General features: G+C 42.7%; 2 protein-coding genes across 3 annotated transcripts; both read right to left on the minus strand.

Moving 5' to 3' along the window:
* Window positions 1-1041: 1041 nt before the first annotated feature.
* Window positions 1042-26318, minus strand: Stx5 (syntaxin 5). 2 transcript variants are annotated; one of them, XM_076847383.1, is made up of 11 exons: window positions 26200-26318; window positions 25278-25369; window positions 23211-23281; window positions 22987-23042; window positions 22257-22327; window positions 16799-16915; window positions 16666-16722; window positions 16421-16502; window positions 15853-15959; window positions 15572-15693; window positions 1042-1793 (listed from the first exon to the last, which is right to left on the minus strand). In XM_076847383.1, exons 2-11 carry the CDS (start codon window positions 25338-25340, stop codon window positions 1634-1636), a joined length of 906 nt encoding a protein of 301 aa, XP_076703498.1. In that variant the 5' UTR covers window positions 25341-25369; window positions 26200-26318; the 3' UTR covers window positions 1042-1633. The 2 variants fall into 2 exon arrangements, with proteins under 2 accessions (XP_076703498.1, XP_076703497.1); XM_076847382.1 differs by having other exon boundaries at window positions 25278-25521.
* A 311-nt stretch (window positions 26319-26629) lies between these two features.
* Tex54 (testis expressed 54) lies at window positions 26630-26999 on the minus strand. The gene is made up of 2 exons (XM_076847386.1): window positions 26921-26999; window positions 26630-26823 (listed from the first exon to the last, which is right to left on the minus strand). The coding sequence occupies exons 1-2, from the start codon at window positions 26997-26999 to the stop codon at window positions 26630-26632; spliced, it is 273 nt and encodes a 90-aa protein (XP_076703501.1).
* Window positions 27000-27031: the final 32 nt, after the last annotated feature.

A 27031-nucleotide genomic window follows, 5' to 3' on the forward strand; every position in this document is an offset into this window, starting at 1 on the left:
GGCCTGCCGTCCAAGCCCCGCCCAAATCCACTCTACTCGTGCAGATTCACTCCGCTCCTGGCTCCTCAGTCGAAGCTGCCCCGCAACCGCAGGCTTTGCGCTGGAACGGAACTGGCCGCTGCAGCCCGGAACTGAGAGGAGCTGGGAAGGAGGCCTCACGGAGGGTTTCTGAGGAATGGAGACCGAGCTTCGGGGCGGGAGTGATGCCTCACTGATGTCTACTGGGATTCAGTCTTGCCAGCTGTGGATGCAAGCCTCGCTTTCCTCGCCCACCAATTTTGGCGAGCTTTCGTCCTCACAAACCGCCCCACCCACCACTAGCATTTCGGCTACACCCTCATCACGCGTCAACAGAGCAGACGGAAAGGTGGGCCACTTGCTGGAAAGATAAATTTTAAATGCCAAGACAGATGGGCTCGACCCCCAAAAGCCCAGTACTGCCCGAGTGTGGTGACTGTTCTCTATACCTTGAGCCTCCCTTGGAATGTGTGAAATGGGGCCCTTGGAGTGACCGGTGGTGGATTGTGGGTGAACAGGAAAGATAAAGCAGTGCTGTAACCTCCTCAGAAGGAGGATATTGCGGGCAGGTCTCTCCATTCTTCGTGACTGTGTTGGATTTAATGAGGAGGTTGGAGAGAACCTCAGCTGAAATTGAGGAGAAATTCTTCACTTCCCTTTTGCTTCTGGCAGTAGGCATAACTCCCTCTTATTCAGTTCAAGGAAGATTTGGGGGTCAACTGGTTGGAGGATGCAGATAAAACAGGTTCAAACGGTGCTTAAGTAGGCCACAATCAGGGACCTACTCTGGGATCCAGCTTTCCCTTTCAAAAGGAAGTTTCCATGCTAATGAGGTGTTGCTGTGCTTGGTTAGTCCCTGCCTGGAAACAGATGTGTGTACAAAGCCCCAAAGCTGCCCAGAGTTGGCGGTGGGGCCCCTTCAGAGCAAGCGCCCAAGCCCTTCAGTTCTGTTTCTGGGCAGTAGGCTCACTCTACTTGCTGAAGCCCTTTGACGCTCCCACCCAGAAATGACAACAAGACTAGTGAGGCTGACAGTCTTGCTGTAATTGAGAGGAAACGGGCTGTAGCGCATTTGGCAGATCGAGTCACCAGCAGCCAAAGTCAGGGGTTGTGCAGGCAGCTGAAGGGCTCAGGGCCCCCTGCCTCACATAATGAAGAGAGGAAGGAGGCCAAGTTCTAACCCAGATGGTAAGTTGGTCCCTGGGACAGTTTTGCTTCCTCTCCTCACTCTCAGGAAGGAAGGGAGGGGCATCATCTTCCCTTGCTGCCAATAGTTCCTTTCAGAGAGGCTGGGGAGGGTTTATAAAAATCTCCTGGTGGAAAAAACCTCCTCCTTCACCAGCCCCCAGATGGTCTCTACTCCCTTCCAGCCACTTCACAGCAGAATCCAAATCCAGAACCACATGTGTTCCATGGGCCTGAGGGTAGTGAGGGGGAGTACGGGGTGGCCAGAGGCAAGGGGTGGGGGATCAGGGGCAGTGGCCGTTCTTAGCAGTTCCAGGGAAACACAGGGCCTTTCTCCCAAGCACCCTGCATAGGCTCAGTGGCAGCACTGGCCACCTGCCCTTCTGGGAGGGTACCAAACCCCCATGGAGTGCCTCAGAGTGAAGAGGGTTCAGGCCAGGAAGACCACAAAGATGATGAAGAAGACAATGAGGATGAGGAAGATTTTGACCATAAGCCACCTGTTGGAGGTGACCGACTGGAAGTACTTGAGGATCTCTGAATGGGCAGCCTCAACATCCAGCTGGGCTCCTAGCACGTTCTCGTCGATCCTGGGAACAGGGCCGGGAGGGAAGGAAACAAAAGGACACCGGATTAAAGAGATGCTGTTGAAGTCTTATTTATTGACATGGAAAAGATGGTCACAATATGTAGAAATAAAAAATGTTTGTTTATAGAAAAGGCTCTAGTGGGGCTGTGGCTGTAGCTCAGTGGTAGAGTGTCTGCCTGGCATGCATAAAGCCCTGGGTTCTATCCCAAGCACCACAAATATATAAATAAAGATATACAACAGTGTCTCCTGCTTTGTGTAGGTACCTGTGAATAAATAAGCCAACAAAAATTTAAAAATAAAAAGTTGGTAAGGACTTTAACAAGTAGTAATATTTAAAAAAAAAAAAGAAAAAAAAAAAGAAAAAGAGAAAAGGCTCTTGTAGGGCCGTATTTCTTGGTTCTAGTTTGAAGACCAGTTCTCCCACTTATTAGTTTACATCTCTAAATCATTTAACCTTAAGTATCATTTTTCCTTATTTGCAAAATGAGAAACACAAATCCTTTCTCTCCTTAGTTTGTCTGTAATGAGTTGCCATGAAGTCCCCAACCCACATAAGCCCCCAAAATATTAGATAAAATCTTTGCTAAAATTTTGCTGTATTTATTCATTTTTATCTAATAAACATGTATCTGGTTTTTGTTTTTGTTTTTTTATTTTCATAGTAATGTGTCGGGAGCCATTCTCACACGTGACTGGGTGACTCCCGGTCAGGGTCTGAGGCGCTCTGGCTGTGTTGGAGCTTTCCTGGCCCTCTCCTGTTGAGAGAACCTGTCCGTGTGGGGGTGTAACTGACCACTGACCCCGGAGGCCTTAAATGATATAGACAGGAAGTCAGAAGATAAGAAAAGCTGTAGACAGGAGAACATTCTCTCCCAAGAATAGAGAAGTCCTCAGAGGAACAATTTCTTGAGAAATTATTGAGCAAAGCAAAAACACTTGGCAGCCGACCTGCATATGCAACCCTAAAACCAAAATATAATTAGGTACCAAACAACAATGTTTCAATTTACAGTGGGTAGTATTTATCATAGTGGTCCTATAAGATTATGTTGTCTAGTGACATCATAGCTATTTGATTTTGCCTAAGGACAAATTTCAAATGAAATAATCCCTATCATTCAATGGTGCATGACAGAAAAAAACTCTGGCCTTTGCAAAGGAAGTCCCTGGGAACAAAGATTTTTGTGAGCTGTAAGTATGGATTGGGTGGGGTCTGGCAATCCAGTTGGAAAGTAAGAGGAATAGATGGGCAATGGCTCCAAGTCCAAGGTTTTGGGAAGACAGTCATAGGGACTGCGATTCCATTTTTATGTTGAAGAGGCTAACTAAGGTAGCCTTTACTAGCTTCAGGACATAATTACATTTCTCAGTGTAGATATATTTGTTATACCAAATGAAGCTCTTCTTGGCAATTATGAATGGCTGTGCTTAACAAAAAAGGATAAACTTAATAAATGCAATCTGAGCTAGGTGTACAGACACACATCTATAATCCCAGTGGCTTGGAAAGCTGAGACAGGACAGGACAATCACAAGTTTGAGGTCAGCCTCAGAAGCTTAGCAAGGACCCTTTCTCAAAAACAAGAAGCCGGGGATATAGCTAACTGGTAGAGTACTTCTGAATTAAATTTCCAGTACCAGAAAGAAAAAAAAAACTATGCTAATAGATTATAATATATTGAATAAAAACAAAAAGAAAAAAACCCTAACAATTCCATAGTGGTAACTTAAAAAAAAAGAGCTCCTTTACAGAAGTCAAATAATAAGTGTAGAAGAAATGATAGAAAATCACCATTTTACACAATCTAAAAAATGACAAGCAAGGATCAATGTGTGGTAGAAGCTAAACATTCACACCAATTCAAAGCATCACTCCATAGATACTTAAGTCTGATGGTCACCACTTTATAAACATGTGACCAAACTGCATCACCAATAAATAACCCTCATCAAGTGAGTATCCACTAATGCAATCATCACATAAAAATTGGTCTTAATCTGATTATCTGGAAACTAAACTATAACTAAAATAAACTAAAAACTTAAAAAAAAAAAAAATCCAGTTGGGGAAATCCAAATATGGACCAGGTATGAAGTGTTGGGAAACTACTGTTACTTTTCTTTGTTATGTTAATGGCATTGTAACTGTTCAGAACATCTTTACCTTTAGCAAGGGGCATGTTGAAGAATCTGGGGATGAATTTTCATAATGTTTGCCCTACTCTCAAAGGATTCACTAGGGAGGGGAAGCAAATAAGAAAAAATTTTTACAACTGTACCTGAGGGAATAAAAGTCTTCATTAAACTATCCTCCAAACTTTTCTGTATTTGATATCTTTATTTACAAAAAAGAAAATGATCCAGTAACATTAGATCAGGTAATTATGTTGAAAAAGCCACCTATTTTTTAGTTTCTCAAAAATTAAAAAATTCTCAGGTCTTACATACAGAGATTATAAATTGAGGCTTGGGAATCTACTCATTGAATTTCACATTAAGTTAGTGATTTCTCAGGGCTTCGGGAGGCTAAGGCAGGAGGATAAAAAGTTCAAGGTTAACCTAGGTAATGTAATGAGACCCTGTAAAAAAGGTTTGGGGGTGTAGCTCAGTGGTAGAGCACCCCTGGGTTCAATTTCCAGTACCTTAAACAAAACAAATGATGTCCTTGAGGAGATCAGAGGAAAAGGGATCCAGTTTATAAGTCTAGGATTTAGCTGTAAGAGGAGCTGGTAACAGATGAGAAGGCAGGGTATTGAGTGGGGTGGAAGTTTCCTTGAAACTAGTTTAGTCTTTCCTGGTCCCTTGGATTTTTTTGGAGTGGGGGGTGGGGGATGGGACAGTGGGGCTGGTACCAGGGATTGAACCCAGGGGCACTTAAGCTCTGAGCCACATCCCCAGACCTTTTTTGAATTTTATTTAGAGAAATCTGTGTGTGTGTGGGGGGGGAGATATCTTTCTGAGTTGTTTAGAGCCTCTCTTAAGTTGCTGAGGCTGGCTTTGAACTGTCGCTTCTCCTGCCTCAGTATCCCACGTTGCTGGGATCACAGGCGTGTACTACCCATGCCCAGCTTGAATTTGATTTTTTAAAAGTTATTATAGGGCTGGGGTTGTGGCTTAGTGGTAGAGCACTCACCTAGCTCGTGCGAGGTCCTGGGTTCGATTCCCAACACCACATTAAAATAAATAAATAAATAAATAAGGGTATTGTGTCCAACTACAACTAAAAAATATATCATTTTTTTAAGAGAGAATTTTTTAATATTTATTTTTCAGTTTCCGGTGGACAAAACATCTTTATTTTTTTATGTGGTGCTGAGGATCGAACCCAGCGCCCCACGCATGCCAGGCGAGCACATTACCGCTTGAGCCACATCCCCAGCCTTAAAAAATATATCTTTAAAAAAAAAAAAAAAAAAAAAAAGAAGCTATTATAGCGATTTCAGTAGTACACACCTGTACTACCAGGTACTTGGGAAGCTGAGATAGGAGGGTCACAAGTTCAAAGGCAGCCTGAGCAACTTAGTGAGATCCTGTCTCAAAATAAAAAGCAGCTGGGCAAGTGTCATTCATACATCTTCGGCTCAGGAAGCTGAGTCAGGAAGATTGCAAGTTCAAAGTCAGCCTCAGCAACTCAGCAAAGTCAGGCACTAAGCAACTCAGAGAGACCCTGTGTCTAAATCAAATACAAAATAGGGCTGGGGATATGACTCAGTGGCTGAGTGTCCTTGAGTTAAATTCCCTGTACCAAAAAATAAAAAGAAAAAATTAAAATAAAAAGCAAAAAGGACTGGAGATGTAGTTCAGTGGTAGAGCTCTGCTGGGTTCAATCCCTAGTACGGCAAAAATTAATAAAAACCATTAAAAAAAAGTTTGGGCAGAGCACTAGAGAAAGAACATACAGATATTCTGCCCACAGAGACTGGGTGGGGTCAGGATGCTCCATGACCTTCTGACCTGCTTATCTGAACTTGGGGAGGATATGTCCCAGAGTAGTCACCTGGCTTCCTGGCTTGCCCAAGACCCTGGGGCTGCCAGATAAGGCTTCTGCCAGTCTGTCATACTACATCAGAATGGTAGGAGCCCTCTGCCACCCATTCTGAATTTACTTAACCCCACTGGAGTTTGAGGTATGCTTTGTTTTGGCAATCAAGACAGCAGAATACATAAACACATAGGGCCTTGTCACTGTAGGATGATAGCCATAATTTTTCACCCAAACTGGGATGCTTTTGAAAATATAATTACTCAAAAAAAAAAAAACCAAACAAAAAAGATAATTACTCTAGGACAGCAAGTGTTAACTGCCCTGCACATAGGGAGATGTATATTCAGCTGCCAGTGGAGAAAAAGTTGAGGTATCCTTGATGATGGCTGCTCCAAGCCTGGTACCAGGAGGCATTTTCCAAAAGAGCATCTCCTTCCCCTTGAGTCAGCTTTGTGAGAAGCATCTGTTCCCAGGGGCCCATGAGGGGAAAACAGGACCCAGCTGCAGAGGCAAGGCCTTTGTTTTGCTAGCTTTCATGTCTGTCATGACCTCAGCAGTCCAAGCCCCAAGATAGCCAGAAAGTGTAGTCTATCCTGCAACAGACTCAGGGAGCCACCATGTCCTGCAAACTGAGAGGCTCAGACACTAATCTCTCTCAGATCTCAGGATCTCTAAAAGCTCTTTAATATACCCATTTTAGAAGTAAGCATGGGGATTGCATCGTCCCATGAGCATCTTGGTAGAGTCAGTAACAGAGCTGGGGAGCAAAAGCTTCCATAATTTTCCAGAACATTCTTCTGTAAAATTGTCTTGCTTCCCACCAATAATAAATATTTCTTTCAATGGTTTTTAAAAAAAAAAGATAAAAACAAAAAAACAGCTTGGGGACAAATGGAAAAATCTGAACACTGCCTGAATATTAAATAATATTAGGAAATTGTTAATTTTCATGGATGTGGTAACAGCCTATGGTTTTTGTCAAATTCATTCTCAGGAGAAGCTTGTTGAAGTATCTAGAGATAAAGTATCATGATACCTGCAGTCTCTCTGAAATGGTTCAAAAAAATGAGATAAGCAGCCAAAGGTTAACAACTTTTGAATTTAGGTGCTAGATATATATGTGTTTAATATGGTTATTTCAACTTTTTGGTGAATTTTAAATTTTTCATTAACAAAAAGCAACTAATTCCTTATTTTTATTTGTTTTTTTTAAGAATTGCTAATGTCTTCATTAAAGAAACAATATGCCCACAGCTGGGGGTATAGCTCAGTTGGTAGAGGGCTTGCCATGCGTGTATAAGGCCCTGAGTTCAATCCCCAGCACCACAAAAAAGAAAAAGAAAAAAAAGAAACATTATGCCGAATGAAGGTGCTAAAAAATAAATCAGACCCAATGTGACACATTTCAATAGAGAACAATGAAATTAATTCAATGCTTGTCCCTTAGTATGCTACAGATTCTATCAAACTGTGCTTTTGCTCTCTTTATAAATAAAACCTAAACTAACAATATGGAAGCATTTTGAAATTTATTTATTTATTTATTTATTTTTCAGTTTTTTGATGGACAGAACATCTTTATTTTATGGGGAGCTGAGGATCAAACCCAGCGCCCCACGAATGCCAGGAGAGCACATTACCGCTTGAGCCACATCCCCAGCCCAAAAGCATTTGAAATTTAAAAAAAAAAAAAAAAAAAAAAAAATTAAAGCTCCCTTTCTCCCTACTTTCTTTCCACAAAAAGCAACTTTTTTTTTTTTTTTTTTTTTTTGTGATGCTGGGGATTGAACCCAGGGCCTTGTGCATGTGAAGCAAGCACTCTACCAACTGAGCTATGTGCCCAGCTCAAAAAGGACCTACTTCTGATTCATTTCTCCCACAGACATTTGCTCCATTCCTTGCTCACTCTGAAGCAAAGCTCCTCGAAAGAATTGTCTGTTTTTTTTTTCCTAATTACTCTTTTGCTCTGTTCTTACTTTTTTTCTAATTGTTTTACCCCTTTATCAATCTAATCTATTTTGCTGAACTGGGGTTTGAACCCAGGGGCTCTATGCCCCAAAGTTACATCCCCTGACCTTTTTATTTGAGACAGGTTCTCCCTAAGTGTCTGAGGCTGGCTTTGAATTTGAGATTCTTCTGCCTCGGTATCCTGAGTGACAGGGATTATAGGATTACAGGTGTGTACCACCGCTCCTGGCCTCTTTCTCTTTTTTCCTTTTTCCTCAGGGTAGACCAAGGAGAGTTTTACCAGTGAGCTACACCTCTAGTCCTTTTTTAATTTTTTTTTTTTTTGGTACCAGGAATTGAACCCAGAGACACTTAACCACTGAGATACATCCCCAGCACTTTTTATTTTTTATTTTCAGACAGGGTCTCACTAAGTTGCTTAGGGCCTCATTAAATTGCTGAGGCTAACTTTGAATTTGTGATCACCTCTGCCTCAGCCTCTTCTTCAGGTGTGTGCCCCCACACCCAGGTTTTTCTTCCCATTCCTCCACTGAACCTGAATCAAAGTCATGAACATCTATATAGCTGAATCCAATGCCCTCTTCTTACTCTTCAAGGTTCTGATTCCAGTAATGGCTAGGTAGGTCCTACTGGCCAACCCATTCCACAAATAACAACTAGAAATATCATACAAAATGCAAAAATCAGCTACCCTAGTTCAGCCAAGTTAATTGCTTGCAAAAACAAAAGTCAACGTTCTTGGGAATCCGGATGTACCTCAGAGGTACAGCATTTACCTAACATGTGTGAGACCCTGGGTTCAATCCCCAGTACCACCAAAAAAAAAAAGTCAACATTGTCTAGGGAAAACAGAAATTCTATAATGTATCAATCATGACGTACAAAAAATTGGTAAACATACAGTGAAATAAGAAAGTGTGATCTGACCTATATTCAAAACAAGGCAAAGAGTATGACAAACCCTAGGATAACTCATATATTGGAAATTAGCAAACAAGGATCTTAAAATGGTTATTGTAACCTAGAGAAAAATGCTCGTAATGACTGAAACGTAGTAAATTTCAGCATATAAACACAAGCTATAGATGGCTAGGGTTCCACCTCAGTGATAAAGTGCTTGCCTAGCAAGAGGCCCTGGGTACAAACCTTAACACCACACACACACACACACACACACACACACACACACACACACACACATAAAGGAAGAAAGAACCATATGGCAATTTAAAACTGAAAAATGGGCTGGGGACATAGCTCAGTTGGTACAGTGCTTGCTTCGCATGCACAAGGCCCTGGGTTTCATCCCCAGCACCACAAAAAACAAAAATAAAAACAAAAATCAACAACCCTGAAAAATATGATAGATGAAGTTAAAAATTCACAAGATAGGCTTAACAGCAGACTGAAGAGGACATTGGAAAGGAATAGACATATATATAATAGAATATGTATATACACATATGTATTCTCGGATAAAGATAATAGGAAGAGGTAGCAAAATGTAATGGCCAAATACTTCTAAAATTTGGTGAGAGACATAAATTCACAGATTTAAGAATCTCAGAGGCGGGCTGGGGCTGTGGCTCAAGTGGTAGCGCGCTCGCCTGGCATGCGTGCGGCCCGGGTTCGATCCTCAGCACCACATACAAACAAAGATGTTGTGTCCGCCAAAACTAAAAAAAAATAAATAATAAAATTCCCTCTCTCTCTCTCTTAAAAAAAAAAAAAAAAGAATCTCAGAGAACACTCCCCTCAAAAAAAAAAAAAAAAAAAAAAACGAAAAAAACATGTCTACATATATCATAGTCAACTGCTAAAAAACAAAGATAAGAGAGTACCCACAAGTCCTGGAATCAACCTCAGCACCATTTAAAAAAAAAAAAAAAGCAAGTAAATACATTTTCAGATAAAAACAAACTGAAAGAATCTGTCACCAGCAGATCGTACTGCTGCAAAAGTGCTAAGGGAAGTGCTTCTTTCAAGTTAAAGGGAAGTCATGTCAAGGGTGACTTGGATATTTTTAGGAAAGAAGAAAGCACTGAAAGAGAATAGCTTCCCCTCTTAGTTTAATTAAATACACTTACCTTTAAAACAAAAATTATAATAGTGTACTGTAAGATTTATATAAAATTATGTAGATGCAACAAATATGATAATACATAGCTTAAAGATTAGAGAAAAGATGGCAAAGTTCTTTCATTTTATACAAAGTAACTCTGAAAAGCTAATGATGCATACTACAATCTCTAAAGCAAGCATTTAAAAAAAAAGTCAATAACAAATAGCTATAATACCAACAGATAAATTTAAATGGAGTTGAAAACGAATTTTAATCAGTTCCTGTCTGAGGCAGGAAGATCACAAGTTCAAGTTCAAGGCCAGCCTCAGCAACTTAGAGAGACCCAGTCTCAAAATAAAAAGTAAAAAAGGCTGGGGATGTGGCTCAGTGGTAAAGTATCCCTGGGTTCAATCCCTAGTGCCAAAAAAAAGAAAAAGTTAATGAACTAAATAAAACACTGATTAAATTCTCAGCTTCCATCTTGCTGGCCTGTCAGCAACATTCATCCCAACTGACACTCTTTCCTTTACTCATTTTGTTGCCTCCTAGGACCATATTTATTTTTATTCTTCCTTCCCAGTTGGTCTCATTTTTAGTGTTCTCCCAGAATTAAGACTTGAATTAAAATATGGCCCAGGAACTCAGGGCTTCATTTTTCCTCTTTATAATGTACTCCTTCTTATTCAGTTTCAAAGTCCAATTCTGTGATTAAAAACCTATAATTTCAGCTACTTGGGAGGCTGAGACAGAAGATTTTCAAGATCCAGGCCACTTAAGAAGACCTTGTCTCAAAATAAAAGTAACAAAGAACCCCTGGGTTCAATATCCTGTACTGAGGAGGAAAAAAAATAAAATCCAATTCTGCCCACATTTCTTTCCAGCTCTCCATATAGCAATCAGTCTGTTAAATATCTCCACTTAAATGTCTAACGTATTGTTGGAGGTGTTGAACTTAAGGAGCTTATTTTCTCCTTACACTTACTCCACCCAAGGTAGCCAGCCCTATTTTAAGTGAAGGCATGTGGATCTTCTTGCTCGCTCAAGTCCAAAACCTGAATTATCATAAACTCCACCCTTCATTCTATTCTTTTCTTTCTTTTTAATTTAAACTAGAGTTTTAACCCAGAAGCATTCTACCACTGAGCTATTTTCTCAATCCTTTGTTTTTTTTAATTTTTGAAACAGGGTTTCACTAAGTTGCCAAGAATGGCATCAAAGTTGTGAGCCTTCTGCCTCAGCCTGCACAGCTACTGGGATTATAGGTGTGGGCCACCATACCCAGTTCCACTTCTTTAATACTCTTTATTTAGCTCAGAAACCTTAAACTTTATATATAAATAACTATTCACCACCACCCCCCCACTGCTATCATGATCTCCTGCCTAAATTACTGAAAAGGCCTCTGCAATGATCTCCCTGCTTCTGTACTGTCCTAGAGACCTACAATGTTACCAAAAGATTAATTCTTTTTTTTTTTATTTTTATTTTTTAAGTACTGGAGATTGAATCCAGGGGTGCTTAACCACTGAGCCACATCCCTAGCCCTTTTCAGTTTTTTATCTGAGACAGGATCTCACCAAGTTGCTTAGGGCCTAGCTAAATGGCCTTCAAACTTGTAATCCTCTTGCCTCAGTCTCCCAAACTGCTGGGATTACAGGCACATATCACCATGCCCAGCTAATCCTTTTATGAGACTCAGCTAGGGGTGTAGCTCAGTGGTACAGTGTTTGCCTAGCCTGTGTAAGGACCTAAGTCTGATCCCTAGAACTGGGGATACACACACACAAACACAGAGTCAAATCTTGTAACCTTTTTTTGTATCAAGTACTTAACCACTGAACCATATCCTCAGCCCCTTTTATTTTTTATTTGAGACAGTCTCACCAAGTTGCTTAGGGCCTCCCTAAATTGCTGAGACTGGTCTTGAACTTGCAATCTTCCTGTTTTAGCCTCCTGATTTGCTGGTATACACCATATCTGGCAGTAATAATGTTATTGTGAGATTTTAGGCATTTCCCAAATGCTCATGTATAAGGCAATGCAAGAAAGCTTACAGGTGAAATGATTAGGTTATGAGAGCCTTAACCTAATCAGTGCATCAATACACTGATAGGGATTAACTGTCTGGTAACTATAGGGCAGGTAAGGGTGTAGCTAGAGCTGGGTCATTGGGGGCATGCCTTTGGTTTTGTACTTTATTTGTGGTGAGGGAATCTCTGTCTCTCTGCATCTCTCTTGGCTTCCTGGTGCCATATTCCCAACTGCTTTCCTCTATCACACACTTCTGCCATGATATTCTGCTTTACTTGAGGTCCTGAGGAACAGAGTACGTCTATGGAATAAGACCTCTGAAACCATTAGACCCAAATAAACTTTTCCTTCTCTAAAATTGTGTCAGGTCTTTTGGTTGCAGCAATGAAAAATGTGACTAAAACAGAAATTTGCACCAGGAATGGGTTTGCTGCTGTAAGTACCCGAACCATGTGATTCAGAAGCTTTTTGGAATTTTTATGAGGAAAATTTGGAAAGTCTAGTAATGAAAACCTTTAGAATGTTGTTAAGTGGAATTACCCATTAAGGGAGCTCAGAAAACCAGAATGTCAATGGGATTGCAGACGGTTATGACTGGGCTCATGAGATCTATGGAAAAGGAGAATTCTATTGGAAATTGACTAGAAGCCATTCATGTGCTGTTTACCTTTTGCCCATGTCCTGAGACTTTCTGTGACACTGAATTTATTTATTTTTATTTATTTATTTTATTTTTTTAACATTTATTCTTTGGTTAGACGCAATAGTTTTATTTTGTTTATTTTTATGTGGTGCTGAGAATCGAACCCAGGGCCTTGAACGTGCTAGGCAAGCGCTCTACCGCTGAGCCACAATCCCAGCCCTGTGACACTGAATTTAATGGTGATGGACTAAATAATCTGACAGAAGGAATTTTTAGGCAGCACAGCATTCAGTTGGTGGTATGGGCATTGTTGGCAGCAGTTTATTGTGATAATTAGGAATAGAAAGCAAAGAAGAAAGATTGGATAAACTTGCAGTTTAGCCAGAAAAGTGAGAGTAAATCTGGGGCTAAGAAATGTGTGGGAATTTTTTGTTTGTTTGTTTGTTTTGGATGCCAGGGATTGAACCTAGGATGCTTAACCACTAAGTCACATTCCCAGCCCTTTCTATTTTTCAATTTTGAGACAGAGTCTTGCTAAGTTACTTAGGGCCTTGCTAAATTTCTGAAGCTGGATTTGAATTTGTGATTCTCCTGCCTTAACCTCCTAAACTGCTGGGGTTACAGGCATGAGTCACTGTGCCTGGCTGGAATGTGTGGTTTTTAACACCATTACAGCCACTAAAGAAACACCAAGGCTCTGACCAGACAATAAGAAAGATGGCTTAAGGACATACCTCAGGAATTAGCAAAATAACACCTATCTCATACTCCAGGGAGTAAAAGTAAAATTTTCTTTGAAAAGAGACCATTTCCAGCATGGGGGTGAGGGCGGGGGTGTGCTAGGAAGTTGTTTCACCGTCCTCAGCTGTCCATGCTGTAATTAGGCGGTTATGGAAGCTCTTCCACCAAAATTCCAAAGGCCTGGGAGGCCAGGCAGAGAGCTCCAGGGTCAGAGTCTGCAGGTAGCCCCTGAGAGGCTATGCATGGAGATGTGAGAAGGAAACCAAAGCTGCAGTGGAGACCCTTGAGATTAAGAAATGCCAGTACCATGGAATGTCTGCCTAAGAAAGCTGAGAAAGAGGCCACGTAAGCTGCCACCACCAAAGTCACAGGCACAGAGCTATACAAACCCTTTGCAGAGAATATCAAGATGCTATGTGCCCCAGAAACAGGACACAGAACTGTAGGATTTATTTGCCCACCTGAATTTTGGTTTGCTTTGGCCCCATCCCTCCTTTGTATGTCCCTATTTCTCCTTTTCTCCCTTTTGGAATGGAACTGTTTACTCTGTGCCTTCATACTGGATATATATAACTTACTTTTGATTTTTTGTTGTTGTTGTTGTTATTCCCAGAATTGAACCTAGAGGTGCTTTACCATTGAGCCACATCCAAGCCCTTTTTTTTTTTTTTTTTTAACTTTGAGACAGGGCCCTGCTAAGTTGCTGAGGCTAGTCTCAAACTTGTGATCTTCTTGCCAGAGCCTCTCTGGGATTATAGGTCTGTGCCACCACACCAAACTTGCTTTTGACTTTTATGGGGACTCACACTGAGAGTTTACCTTGAGTCTCAGAGGAGACTTTGGACTTATACTTTTAGGAAGTCCTGGAACTTTTGAGACCATGGGGACTCTTGAAAATGGAATAAATGCAGTTTGCATGTGAGGCAGGCATAAGCTTTCGGGAGCCAAGGGTGGAATGTTATGGTTAGATTTTTAGGTGTACCTCAAAAGCTCATATGTAAGAAAATGCAAAGTTTACAGGTGAAATGATTCAGTTATGAGAACATCAACTTAATCAGTGCATGAATCCACTGACAGGGATTAACTGGGTGGTAACTGTAGAGCAGGCAGGTATGACTGGAGGAGATGAATCATTGGGGGCAGGGTGCCTTTGGGGTATATATTTTGTCTGTGGTGAGGGAATCTCTGTCACTGTATCTCTGGTTCCTGGTGCCATGTTCTCAGCTTCTTTCCTTCACCATACACTTCAGACCTAATATTCTCCTTCACCTCAAGCCCGGAGGAACAGAGTAGGTCTTTGAAATAAGACCTCTGAAACCATTAGACCCAAATAAACTTTTCCTCCTCTAAAATTGTTTTAGTTAAAAAGTTAACTAAAACAGGGCTGGGGATGTGGCTCAAGCGGTAGCGTGCTTGCCTGGCATGCGTGTGGCCCGGGTTCGATCCTCAGCACCACACAAACAAAGATGTTGTGTCTGCCGAAAACTAAAAAATAAATATTAAAATTCTCTCTCTCACTCTCTCTTAAAAAAAAAAAAAAAAAAGTTAACTAAAACAAATATCCTATCTTCTTCCGAGTGGCCTTCCCTGCCACTCAATCTGTGATGTACCCAGTCAGTGGCCTTCTTTTTTATTGTATTTTACTTATTTCTTTTTTGTGGTAGGGTCTCACTATGTTACCTAGCCTACTCTCAAACTCTTGGGCTCAAGGGATCTTCCTTTTGCCTCAATCTCCAGAGTAGCTGGGATTATCAGTGAGTACCACCACACCCAGCTCTCAATTACTTTTCTATCTTTCTTTCTTTTTCTTTTTAATTTTGAGACACTAAGCTATTTAGGGCCACACCAGATTGCTGAGGCTGGATTTGAACTCAAGATCCTCCTGCTTGAGTTCAAATCCTCCTGCTTTGGCCTCCCAAACCACTGAGATTACAGGCTTGCAATGAGATTACAGCTCTCAAATTACTTTTCTTAAGATATCATCCCACTTAAGTCTCTGTATAGCCCTTATTACTATAGTACCTGAAATTTGCTTGCTTTTAAGTTCTTTTTAGCAGCTGTCCATACCCACTCTATCAAATTCCATATAGACACTATAGAGAGCTTCATGCTATAGAGTCTTCACTATACAGGGATTCCTCACTGTAGGCCTAGCACCTAGACTAGTACCTGACATGGAACAGGTGCTCAACGAATACTTAATGAGTGAGCGGAAGCAGGTGACCTGGGCCTTATGTGCTGGCAGATTCCACTCTGCTCTTCCAGAGGACATCAAACTGGGTACTTCAAGATGCCAATCCACAGGAAAAAGAAGGCTCCTCTATGTGGGATAAGCCAGTGCCTCACCTCTGAATGGTTTCCTCCTGTTCCTTAACCATGTGTGCCAACTGCTGGAAGATGGAGCCCAGCTCAACAATTGTAGACTCTATGTTCTGCATGGTATCTGCCCGACTCTGGATATAGGAATCCTTTAGGGGAGGAAGAGAGCAAATTAGCAGTATGAGCTTCTTCAAGGGAAGAGTCTTTAGGACTTTCCCAGCTTGCCATTCCACCCATGGCACGCTCCACTGTCTTGGAACCCACAGAGAACAGAAGAGCTCATCCTCCTCAATTTAGAGCCTAAGTACCTGCTCATCAATGAGCTGCAGTTGCTGGCTGGTCCGGGAGTCCATCATGTCAATGGCTACATCCCTGGAGGCACGAGACTCTGCCCCCAAAACCACAGGACCTCCCCCTGCAGAAGAAAGAGGACATGGCACATCTTAATAGTTAAAGGCAGGTTCAAAGCCCACATGCTCTGGATTTGAATCCCAGCTCTGGCACTTACTAGCCTTGTGACCCTGGACAGATCATTTAACCTCTCTGAGCCTCAGTTTCCTCACCTGTAAAATGGGGATAATAATAGTTGCTTTTTCAAAGGGTGGTTGTGACAATTAAATGAGAGAATGCGAATAAGTGCACAAAACATTTAGATACTCTAATTCAATCTCAAAATGATTGAATTCACCCCCAATAGAGAGAATGTGGAAGACTAATTGTGGATAATGAATCCCCATAATCAGGTCTGACATCTGAGAAATGCCTACCAAATTCCTGGCCCCTCCATTCTCCTATCCAATACCTGTCTCTAGATGCCATCACAGCCACAGTAACCAAGAGTAGCCACCAGGGCTTCCCATATTGCCTGTGACTTACCCAGGTGGTTGGGGGCAAGGGGCAGGGCTGACACAGGTGCCCGGGAGAACTGTTCCCGCCGGCTCCTCTGCTGCTTCAGATTCTGGGGTTAGGGAAAAAATGCAAAGGTCCTGATGCCTCTGTAAGTGAGTATATTAAAGAGATCCCTCTTCTTAGCCCCATGACCCTGTGGAACTTGTCCCTTTTCCATTTTCTCTTGGGCCCTTACTCCCACATTTCTATCCCTTTTTTCAGATTCCTCTCACCTCTGTCCTCACTTCTAAAACTGATTTGAAGTCATTGGACATGGAAGCCAGTTTTGACTAGAAGAAAAGGAGAAAGAATCAAGCAAAGAAAATCCAGTTTTCTCACTCCCTCCCTCCATCCCCAAGGTCCCACCTGCAAGGAGACCACAATGGTGTTGGAATGGGTCTGTAGGTGCCGGCCACTCTGGCTGCCCTTGGCCTTCACAAAATCCTGAAGCTGAGCGATTTGTTTGTTGAGGCTATTGATGTCCTGGTAAAAGAGCCCATAGAAAAACCGAGTATTAACCAAGGAGTCCTCAGCCAGCGTCTCTATCCATGGCCATCTCTAGCAGGGAAGGCAGGATGAAAGTTACTAGCAGGAGTGAGTGTCCCAGACAGTCAGATCAGAAGGGCTTGCTAGAATTTTCCAAGCTCTTGTGTTTGCTCTGTCTCAGTACCTGCAGAGAAGAGCCAGAAAAAGGCAAAGTAGGGCCTCATCCATTTATGGGTGACTGATTCTCATTTACCCCTCCACTTATGTCCTGCTCCACCCTGTGAGGCTACAAAAACACTTCACAGGACAAATCTTGGACCCAGAGCATGCTGTCCAACAAAGCACCTGTACAATATTCAGGAAAAGGGAGGACTTGAAGGCACCAAACTTTTCCAAAGCAATCAACAAAATGATTTTTACACAAAGAATCTGTAATATTACAGCAAGAGTAAAACTGTGAATTGTCCAAGGTCACACACAGTGAGTTAGTAGCAGAGCCATGCTTTCTACACCAGTGTGTCAACTGCTCCCCAAACCAGCCTGCCAAGGGACAAGTGAGACAAAGAAAATGGAGGTGGCAGCCAGCAAGTGACCAAGAAAGCTTGTCCCAATATAGCCATAGCCAGGGTGAGAAAAGAAAAGAGGCTGCCTAGGGATGTAGTAGCTCAGTGATAAAGTACTTCCTGAGCATGTGCTAGCATCTGGGTTCCATCCCCATAAGGAAATGGTGGGGAGAGGAGGTGGTCAAGAATAAATAGGGAATATAAGAAATAGGCCAGAGTACCAGACATGGTGGCACATGCTTGTGACCCTAGCAGCTTGGGAGGCTGAGGCAGGAGGATCGTGAATTCAAAGCCAGCCTCAACAACTTAGTGAGACCCTATCTCAGAAATTTCTTAAAAAATGGGGCTGGGGATGTGGCTCAAGTGGTAGCGTGCTCGCCTGGCATGTGTGCGGCCCAGGTTTGATCCTCAGCACCACATATAAACAAAGATGTTGTGTCCACCGAAAACTAAAAGATAAATATATAAAAAAAAAATGAAAAAACGGGCTGGGGATATGGTTCAGTAGTGAAGCATCCTTGGGTCCAATCTCTGGAACCAAAATAAATGAATCAATAAATAGGCTAGAGCTAGACATAGTAGCACAGGATTAGAAAGAAAAGTTCTGAATTTTTCTCTTGGATATTGTAAAAGGTCTTACATGCAACACCAGAATCCATGTAACAAGTTTAGGTAAGAAAGAAAGAGGGCTGGGGATATAGCTCAGTGGGTTCAATGTTTGCCTTAGGTTTGATGTACTCAGTCAGTACTGCCAAAAAAAAAAAAGAGAGAGAGAGAGCAAGAGAACAGAGGGCTGGGATGCACAGCTACTTAGGAAGCTGAGGCAGGAGGGTTGCAAATTTTCTCCCTGACAAAATCTCCCCTAGGGTTCTGGCTTTAAAAAGGCACCACTCCCCACAACAGCACCCAAGTGAGAAGCACCTAATCACATACTCACATCTCCTTAGCTCAGCTATTTGCTACCATACAAATGTAATCTACTGAGTGCTTACTGTGTACTTAGTACTCTATTAAACATTATGACTGAGCTGGAGATGTAGCTAGCTCAGTGAGAGAGTGCTTAGCCATGTGTGAGGCCCTGGGTTTGATGTCTAACGCCAAAACGACACTGAAACACAAAACTCCATAATTGCTTTGTATTTGTTTACAGTGTGCCATGTAACATGCTGAGAATATTTCAATTTTATCTCTGTCCTTAAATTTAACAAAGAAAATTCTTTTACTTAACAGGTTTTAATTTACCCTCAAAAGCTATTCTTGGGGAAAAAAAAAAAAAAAGCTATTCTTGGGCTGGGATTGTGGCTCAGTGGTAGAGTGCTTGCCTAGCATGTGTGAGGCACTGGGTCTGATTCTCAGCACCACATATAAATAAATAAAAGTTCATCAACAACTAAAAAATATTAAAAAAAAAAAAAGTTATTCTTGGCAGGGCACGGGGGCACATGACTATAATCCCAGCAGCTCGGGAGGCTAAGGCAGGGGAATCATGAGTTCAAAGCTAACCTCAGCAAAAACCCAGGCTCTCAACATCTCAGCACTCAGTGAAACACCGTCTCTAAATAAAGTACAAAATAGAGCTGGGAATATGGCTCTAGCGCCCCTGAGTTCAATCCCCAGTACCAAAAAAAAAAGAAAAAAAAGAAAAAAAAAGAAAACAGCCATTTTCTCCTTCTTTCTTTTTCATTTTTGGTAAATGGCACCACTATTCACCAGATGCTCAGACCAAAAACCTAAAAGCTATTCTTTTTTTTTTTTTTTAAAGAAAGAGAGAAAGAGAGAGAGAGAAGAGAAGAGAGAAAGAATATCTTTTTTTTATAGATGGACACAACATAATGCCTTTATTTTTATGGGGTGCTGAGAATCGAACCCAGGTCCCACCAGTGCTAGGTGAGCTCTCTACTGCTGAGCCACAATCCCTGCCCCAAAAGCTATTCTTAATTCATCTCTTCCTTTAAATCTATAGGGAGCCTATTAGGAACTCACAAAGAACCCAAACAATGCCAAGCATAGTGGTACATGCCTATAATCCCAGCAACTTGGGAAGCTAAGGTAGGACAATCGCAAATTCAAGACCAGCCTCAGCACCTTAGTGAGACACTTTCTCAAAATAAAAATAAATTAATAAATCTATGGAGCTGGGGTTGTGGCTCAGTGGTAGAGCACTCGCCTGGTATGTGTAAGGCACTGGGTTCGATCCTCGGCACCACATATAAGTAAAAATAAAGATATTGTGTCCACCTAAAACTAAAAAATCTTAAAAATAAATAAATAAAAATAAATGTATGGTTCCAATATTCACTCTGAATCTGTCCACATTTCTACTTCTTTACTGCAGCCACCCTAGTCTAAACTATCTTCCTTTCCTTTCTAAAAAATCTCCAAGAGCTTCCTAAGTGACAGTCCTTTTTCTAGTCTACCTTCCTGAAAAACAATCCCTATACAGTGGCCACTCATCTTTTTTTTTTTTTAATTTTAATATTTTATTTTTTAGTTTTCGGCGGACACAACATGTATGTGATGCTGAGGATCGAACCCGGGCTGCAGCATGCCAGGCGAGCGCGCTACCGCTTGAGCCACATCCCCAGCCCCTGGCCACTCATCTTCTAAACTAAAACTCAAGGGTTGCTGGTATAGCACAGTGCTAAGGCATTTGTCTATAATCCCTAGTACAAAAAACAAACAAAACCAAAAATACCAATTTCCCAGGAGCCTACCACTAAATTTAGAGTACAACCCATCTCCTTAGTTGACTTGTACAGGCTCTCTGGTCTAGCCCCTGCCACCATCTAGTCTCCTCACCTGCTGGGATTTAGCCACACTCTGGACCTTTTCCCTTTGTGTCTCAAGGTTACCCACATTTTGGATCTTTTCCCTTTGCTGTTCCCACTTTACAAACTACATTCCCACTTTCTGAAATATGCTCCCACCAGATCTTATGAACTTTCCTTCATATTTGGGTCTAAATGTCCCTTCTTCAGCCAGACTAGCCTATAGGAATCCCCCTAGGTACAGTAGTCATAGCCCTGAAAGTCATTCAACTATGTTAGTAATTAAAGGAAACAAATGAACCTTAAAGAGGACTGTGAGGTAGGCATCATCATCTTCTCCTCCTTACTGATAAGAGAACTAAAGCTCAGAGAAGTTAGGAGGCACCCAAGTCACAATCTAAACGGTAGACTTATTTGAATTCAAGCCCTTCTAAACCTAGTAGGCTGCTTCTTAAATGCATAAACAATAAAACCCCAACAGTTAGAGGAACTCTCTTTTTTCCACCAGCATGGTATCTCTTGAATAGGTCTGCCCTTTGGCCTCTGTCATCATCATCATCATCATCTTTATTCAGGACAATCAAAGCAGCCTTCTTCCTAGTCTCTGCCCTGTCCATGTTCCAAGTCAGACTCCACTTGTAGCCCACAGCATTCAAGATGATTCCACAGCCCTTAGCATAGCACACATTATTTTTCATAAGCAGTCACCAAATATCTTTCCAGTCTCCTGCGAATCACTTATTCAATCAGTGCCTACTAGATGCTAGACACTTATAAGCCCTTGGGGTACATCTGTGAACAAGAAAAAAAAAATAAAAAAAAACTGGTATTGTGGTGTTCATGTATCTTTTTCTTTCTTTTTATTGAGAGGTGGAATGTGGGAAAGGAGGAGGGAGGAAGGAATAAACAATAAATAAAAATAAACTAATTATAGAGAATGTTAGAAAGTTCAAATATTATGAAAAAAGAAATAGAGCAGAGTAAGGAGGATAGGAGTTTGGGCTGATGGAGCATTAAACACCAAGATTGCCAAGTGTGGTAACACATGCCTATAATCCCAGCAACTCAGGAGACTGAGGCAGGAGGATCAAAAGTTCAAGCCAGTCTCAGCAACTTAGCACGGCCCTGTCTCAAAATTAAAAAAAAAAAAAAAAAAAAGGGAGATGGCGTGGGACAGGGATGTGGCTCAGTGGTTAAGCACCCCTGGGTTCAATTCCAAGAACCAAAGCGGGAGAGGGGACCCACACTATGATTGGTCTTTTATTTATTTTTTTTTAAAGAGAGAGAGAGAGAATTTAATATTTATTTTTTAGTTTTCGACGGACACAACATCTTTGTTTGTATGTGGTGCTGAGGATTGAACCCTGGCCACACGCATGCCAGGCGAGCGTGCTACCGCTTGAGCCACATCCTCAGCCCCCGACACTATGACTGGGATAGGCCTCCCTGAGCAGGTGACATCTGAGACTTGTTTTTTTTTTTTTTTCTTTTTACAGTATTGGGAATGGAACCCCAAGTCTCACACATGCCAGGCAAGCTCTCTACCTCTGAGCTATATCTCCAGCCCAGACTTTTCCTTTTATTAGCCACACCTCTGCATAGCTTCATCTTCCTGGAATGTCCTCCTACTACCTTTACACTAGCCTTGAATTCAGCTCAGATTTCACCCTCTAGTCTATCAATCTTTCCCAGTACCCCCTACTGTGTCAATCATCTTTTTGTAAGATCTTTTCTTTATCATTCATTCCTACTCACTATAAATACAGATCATGGAGCTGGATCACTCTTTTCCGTAGTAAGTCCTTGAAAGTAAGAACTTTGCCTCATGTTTGTGTCACCAGAGCCTAGCACAGTGCTTGGTAGATAATCAGTAAGCATCTACTGACTAAATGGGGGAACAGATGTTTAGGGCTGGCTCTAGAAACTTGCTTGGGGCCTCTATGTCAATGGAAAATGATGAAAGTGATCTAATTAGAATGCTGGCTCTCCTGATAACTAGCAGCTCACCTGTTTGATGATATATGTTAGCTCTTCAATTTCCACTGCTTTATCATCAAAAAGGGACTTGCGCTTTGCCACTGCAGAGACAACAGGAAATTACAACAGATGAGTTAAAAGGCTGGAGATTAGCTTATTGGCAGAGCACATGAAAGACACTGGGTTCACTTGAATCAAATGTATGAAATATGATATGTCAAGAGCTTTGTAATGTTTTGAACAACCAATAAAAAAAAAAAAGAAAAAAAAAGTATAGTTTCATGCTTTGACATAGTTGTCAAACATGTTTGATATATGAATATAAAATTCCCTTCATTAGCTTGACTTTTTGTCAAGCTATTTGTCCTTGAGTTCTATTATGTGAACCTCTTCTAGATTAACTTCTGCAAGCTTCAACTACTCATTTGTGTAATTTCATTTTTTCTTTTTTTTTTAAAAGAAAAAAAATGGTAAATGGGTAATTGTATTGTTTTCGAATTATATTGCAAGAAAGCTGTGAAAAATACAATATTGCCATGAGCTTCTGTTGTATCATAATAACACTCAGACTTTTTCTTACCCAAGTTTTTTATGCACATTTATTTGATAAACATGAATATGAATTAAAAAAAAAAAAAAAAAAAAGACACTGGGTTCAATCCCTAGCACCACAAAGCACACAAACACAGAAAAAGACAAAGCTCAGGGAGCACCCTCTCTGGTTCACTGACCCACCTCTGAAAGATCCCAAAACACTTACAGATTGTCAGCTTCTCCAGCTTGGCAAATGTGTTGCTGAGGTCTTTCCCAATGCGCCTGCAAACAATCACTAGTGAGAACACCGTGGAAAAGGCAGGAAATAGGCTATTTCCACATTAGTTCTAACAAAACCAATCCCAGCCCTCATGGCCAAGTCACCAGTCTGCATGCTTACTTCTTCCTTGGACATTATATCACCCCACCACAAATCTTATCTCAACTCACTTGGCCATGAGGGTAAATTCACTGCGCTGTCGGGCAGCACGCAGAGCCGGCTTATTTGTTTGGATTCCATTCTGAAAAGCAATGCCAAGAGGTGACAACTTAGCTCCCCACTACATATTTGCAGCTTTCACTGTTCACATGTCCAATAAACTCTTTCTAGTACTAGAAGTATCTACCATCAGATAATTCATATTTATCAGTGGTATTTTAGCCGAAAAGAAGACAAGTAGACCTGGGTTCAAATGCTGACTTCACCACTTAGGAACTAAAAGATTTATGGTAAATTACTTATTTTGAATATCTATTTCCTCTTCTACAAAACGAAGACAACCTAACTACCTCTTATTACTATTAAGGTTAGATAATATAAGGGCCATAAAGTACTATAGCCAACTATCTAATACATTGTAAACATTAAAAAAATTTGGGAGAGGGCTGGGGATGTGGCTCAAGTGGTAGCGCGCTCGCCTGGCATGCGTGTGGCCCAGGTTGGATCCTCAGGACCACATACAAACAAAGATGTTGTGTCCGCCTAAAACTAAAAAAAAAATAAATAAAAATATTAAAAAAAAATTTGGGAGAGAGTAAGAAAGCTAAAAGCTATGAATTAAAGTCAACATGAAACACTGTCAAAGACCCATACAGTTAAGTGGGTCAGTAAATGGAAAGGGAACAGAAACTACTAGCAAAATAGTGACAACAACATTTTATGAGTCACCAAGTGCTCATGCTGCACCTGATACTTCAGATATTAAAATCAGTTTGTTATTGGAAAAAAAAATTGGCTAGTACAGCCACTCTATCCTTGGAATCGGGGAAGGAATCAATGAGGAAAATAGAAAGTTCCTGGAGATCACAAAATTCTTGGGCTGGGGATGTGGCTCAAGTGGTAGCGTGCTCGCCTGGCATGCGTGCGGCCCAGGTTCGATCCTCAGCACCACATACAAAGAAAGATGTTGTGTCCGCCGAAAACTAAAAAAATAAATATTAAAAAATCCCCTCTCCCCTCCCACCCTCTCTCTCTCCTTTAAAAAAAAAAAAAAATCTTGGAGAACAATTGTTAACAAAATCTGAAATTTAAAAGTATTTTAAAATACAGTTACTCAGGCTAGGCACAGTGGGTTATGCCTGTAATCCCAGCAACTCAGGAAGCTGAGGCAAGAGGATCACAATTTCCAGACCAGCCTCAGCAACTTAGTGAGGTAGTAAGTAACTCAAAATAAAAAACAAAAAAGGCTGGGGATGTAGCTCATTGGTAAAGCACCTGTGGATTCAATCCCAGTACCAAAAATTTTAACAAGTTACTTAGGACTCACTTGGATTCACAAAGTCTTTACTGAAACAAAACTCTAGCTGGACAAGGTAGCACATGCCTGTATTCCCAATTACTATAATCCTGGCTACTCCAGAAGCTGAGGCAGGAGGATCATGAGTTCAAGGGCAGCCCCAGAAACTTAGAGACCCTGTCTCAAAATAAAATTCAAAATTTTAGGGATGTAAATTTTAGGAGAGGGATGTAACTGAATAGCAGTGTGTGTTCCTGGCATGTACAAGGCCCTGGGTTCAATCACCAGTAACACCAACAAAACAAAACCCTCCAAAGTGATTTTGGTAAAAATTACTGATCTAAAAGACTTCTTTCCTTTCCCTGACCCTCTACTATACACATAGAAAAACTGAGGCCCAATTGGATTAACTAGGTTCCCCATGGTGGCAGAGCAAACTTGTGTAGTACACTAGAATTAGAATCCAAGGTGCATGTGTCTCAACTAAAAGCTCTTTCTAGAACTTGTTCATTATTCAAATACCTTAGTCACCTTTATCCGAGGTATTCCTTCTGGAATAACAATCCTACTCTCTAGGGAATTCCTTACCAATTAGAAAAAAAAAAAAGTCTGGGTCCTTGCCTCCCATTAACAAGTCCACTTTTTGTGGCTTAGTAGGTCCTATGGACCCTATCCAACCTGTCAGCATCAGGTTTCCCCCAAAATTATTTCACATAAAAGTGCTGGAATATACCCCCAACCAGGTTTAGTAGGGCTCATTCTTGCCTTTCCCACTCCTTACCTGACGGCTCTGCAGTGACTTGCAGGCAGACAGGAACTCCTGTGTCCGATCCCGGCAGGACATGGTGTCGGGAAGGGGGGGGACCAGGACCACTGGAGGGGGCAGAGGGGCGATGTCGCTGCTGCTACTGCCAGCAGTTGCAGGGGACAGGACCTGTGTCTTTGAGAGACCCAGGTAGACACCCTGATCCGTGTTCTTAGACCCGTAGCGTTTCCGCGGGATCATTGAGTCGCATAACCTCGGACTGTCGTGAAGGGGAGAGTGTCATTCCCCAGGAAGCCTTCTGCCCCACAACTCCCCCCTCAACTAGCAAATCCTCTGGCCCTTCCTGCATTTGGCAGTCTTTCGCGCCCAAGGCCACCCGCGGATCCTGGGACCTGCCTGCTGTGGGAAAGGGCCCATTTCCTCCTGGCCCAAGGCGAACCCTCTCACTCTTCTTCCAACTTGGCTCAGGCGGCCAGAGCGCGGGCCGGGGTCCTGAAGCCGAGGGAAAGCCAGAGCCCGGTCCCGTGGCACCAAGGCTCCAGCCTGGCCTGTGCAACTGTCCCGGGAGCTAACGGGGCCCTCTCCTATCCGCGATTTCCTTCAACCCCTCAAGGGGAAACCGCGAAGGACCCCCGAGAGCGGACACACTTCGGTGGGCGGAGGGGGAAACCTCTAGGTGTTTATTTGAAACAGGAAGTCCCACCCCCTCCAAAGTTCCGCCTTCTGGAAGACTGCAACCCCTGATTAGCTAATGCCGACGTCGTTCTCCACAGGGCTTTCCTGGTTGGACGGCGAGGTATTCGCTCACCAGGAGCCCGGCCGGCAGGACTTGCCCGCTCGCCCCCGGTTCCCTTCCCCCCGCGCCCGTCGCCGCCCCCGTGAAGCCACTGTCCCGGAGCTGACACGGCGGCCAAGCCCCTCTTAGAGCGGGTCCTACCTCCTTCCTACCGCCTGCCGCCGCCGTCGCCACTGCCACAACCTCTTCGGCCGTCACCGCCTCCTCCCGGGGCGCTGGAGCCGCCGAAACCCGACTAAAGACTAGGAGCCGCCACGTCACCTACACGTAACCCCACCCCCGTGACGAAGGGCTACGCCACGCCTTTCCCAGCCCGGCGACCCGGGACACGCCCCCTGCCGACGCAAGCGCGACTCCACCCTCCCATTGGCTAGGCCGCCTCCGTGACCCCACCCCTGAGGAGTGAGAGCGAACCCCGGGGGCGGGGGGGGGGGATGAGCCAGCCTCAGGGGAGGAGCCTTAAAGAGCCCAAGGCCCGCAGAGCCGGTTGTAGAGGCACCAGTGCTTGGGCAGGCCCACATTAGAAATTTTATTCTCTGGAGGCTGGGGCGGACGGAGAGCAGGTTTGAGTTCACCCCTTCTCCGACTCATGCTGGTCCTCCTCTATTGGATACCCCGGCCTTTGAATCTGGTCTGAATGCCTCTTGTTTGATGACCGCGAGGAACCACGACGACTGAAGATAGATAGCCGCCTCCATAGCACGGTGATCAGAAGACTTTCATTAGACTTGGGATTCTGGCGGCCTGGGGAATCCAAATCGGTTTCTGACACGCCTACGGGGCTGAGGCTAAGCTTAACCCCACCCTACCCGATCCAACCTCCTGGGTAGGCCCTAAGGGGCACCCCCAGCTCTAATCCCACCTTCCCCAACTTCATCAGATCCGCCATCCTTTCCCTGATCATCCGAGGTCTGAAAATCCTTGTCTTGGCAGCAGCCCATGGCCCCGCGCGGCAAGGTGCTACTCGTGCTAC

This window comes from Callospermophilus lateralis, chromosome 2, assembly GCF_048772815.1.
Source record: "Callospermophilus lateralis isolate mCalLat2 chromosome 2, mCalLat2.hap1, whole genome shotgun sequence".
In the NCBI taxonomy this organism is placed as follows: Eukaryota; Metazoa; Chordata; class Mammalia; order Rodentia; family Sciuridae; genus Callospermophilus; species Callospermophilus lateralis.

Bases quoted from the DNA above. Each gene is read 5' to 3' on its own strand.
- Stx5 (XM_076847382.1), bottom strand. From the start codon at position 25,502: ATGATCCCGCGGAAACGCTACGGGTCTAAGAACACGGATCAGGGTGTC. The intron at 16,503-16,665 runs GTGAGAGGAATC...CCCTAACCCCAG, and splicing joins TTTTAGAAGTGAGGACAGAG to AATCTGAAGCAGCAGAGGAG. The intron at 1,794-15,571 runs GTGAGGCACTGG...CCCTGTTCCCAG, and splicing joins CAGGAGGAAACCATTCAGAG to GATCGACGAGAACGTGCTAG.
- Tex54 (XM_076847386.1), bottom strand. From the start codon at position 26,999: ATGGGCTGCTGCCAAGACAAGGATTTTCAGACCTCGGATGATCAGGGA. The intron at 26,824-26,920 runs GTGGGATTAGAG...TAGGCGTGTCAG, and splicing joins ATCTGATGAAGTTGGGGAAG to AAACCGATTTGGATTCCCCA.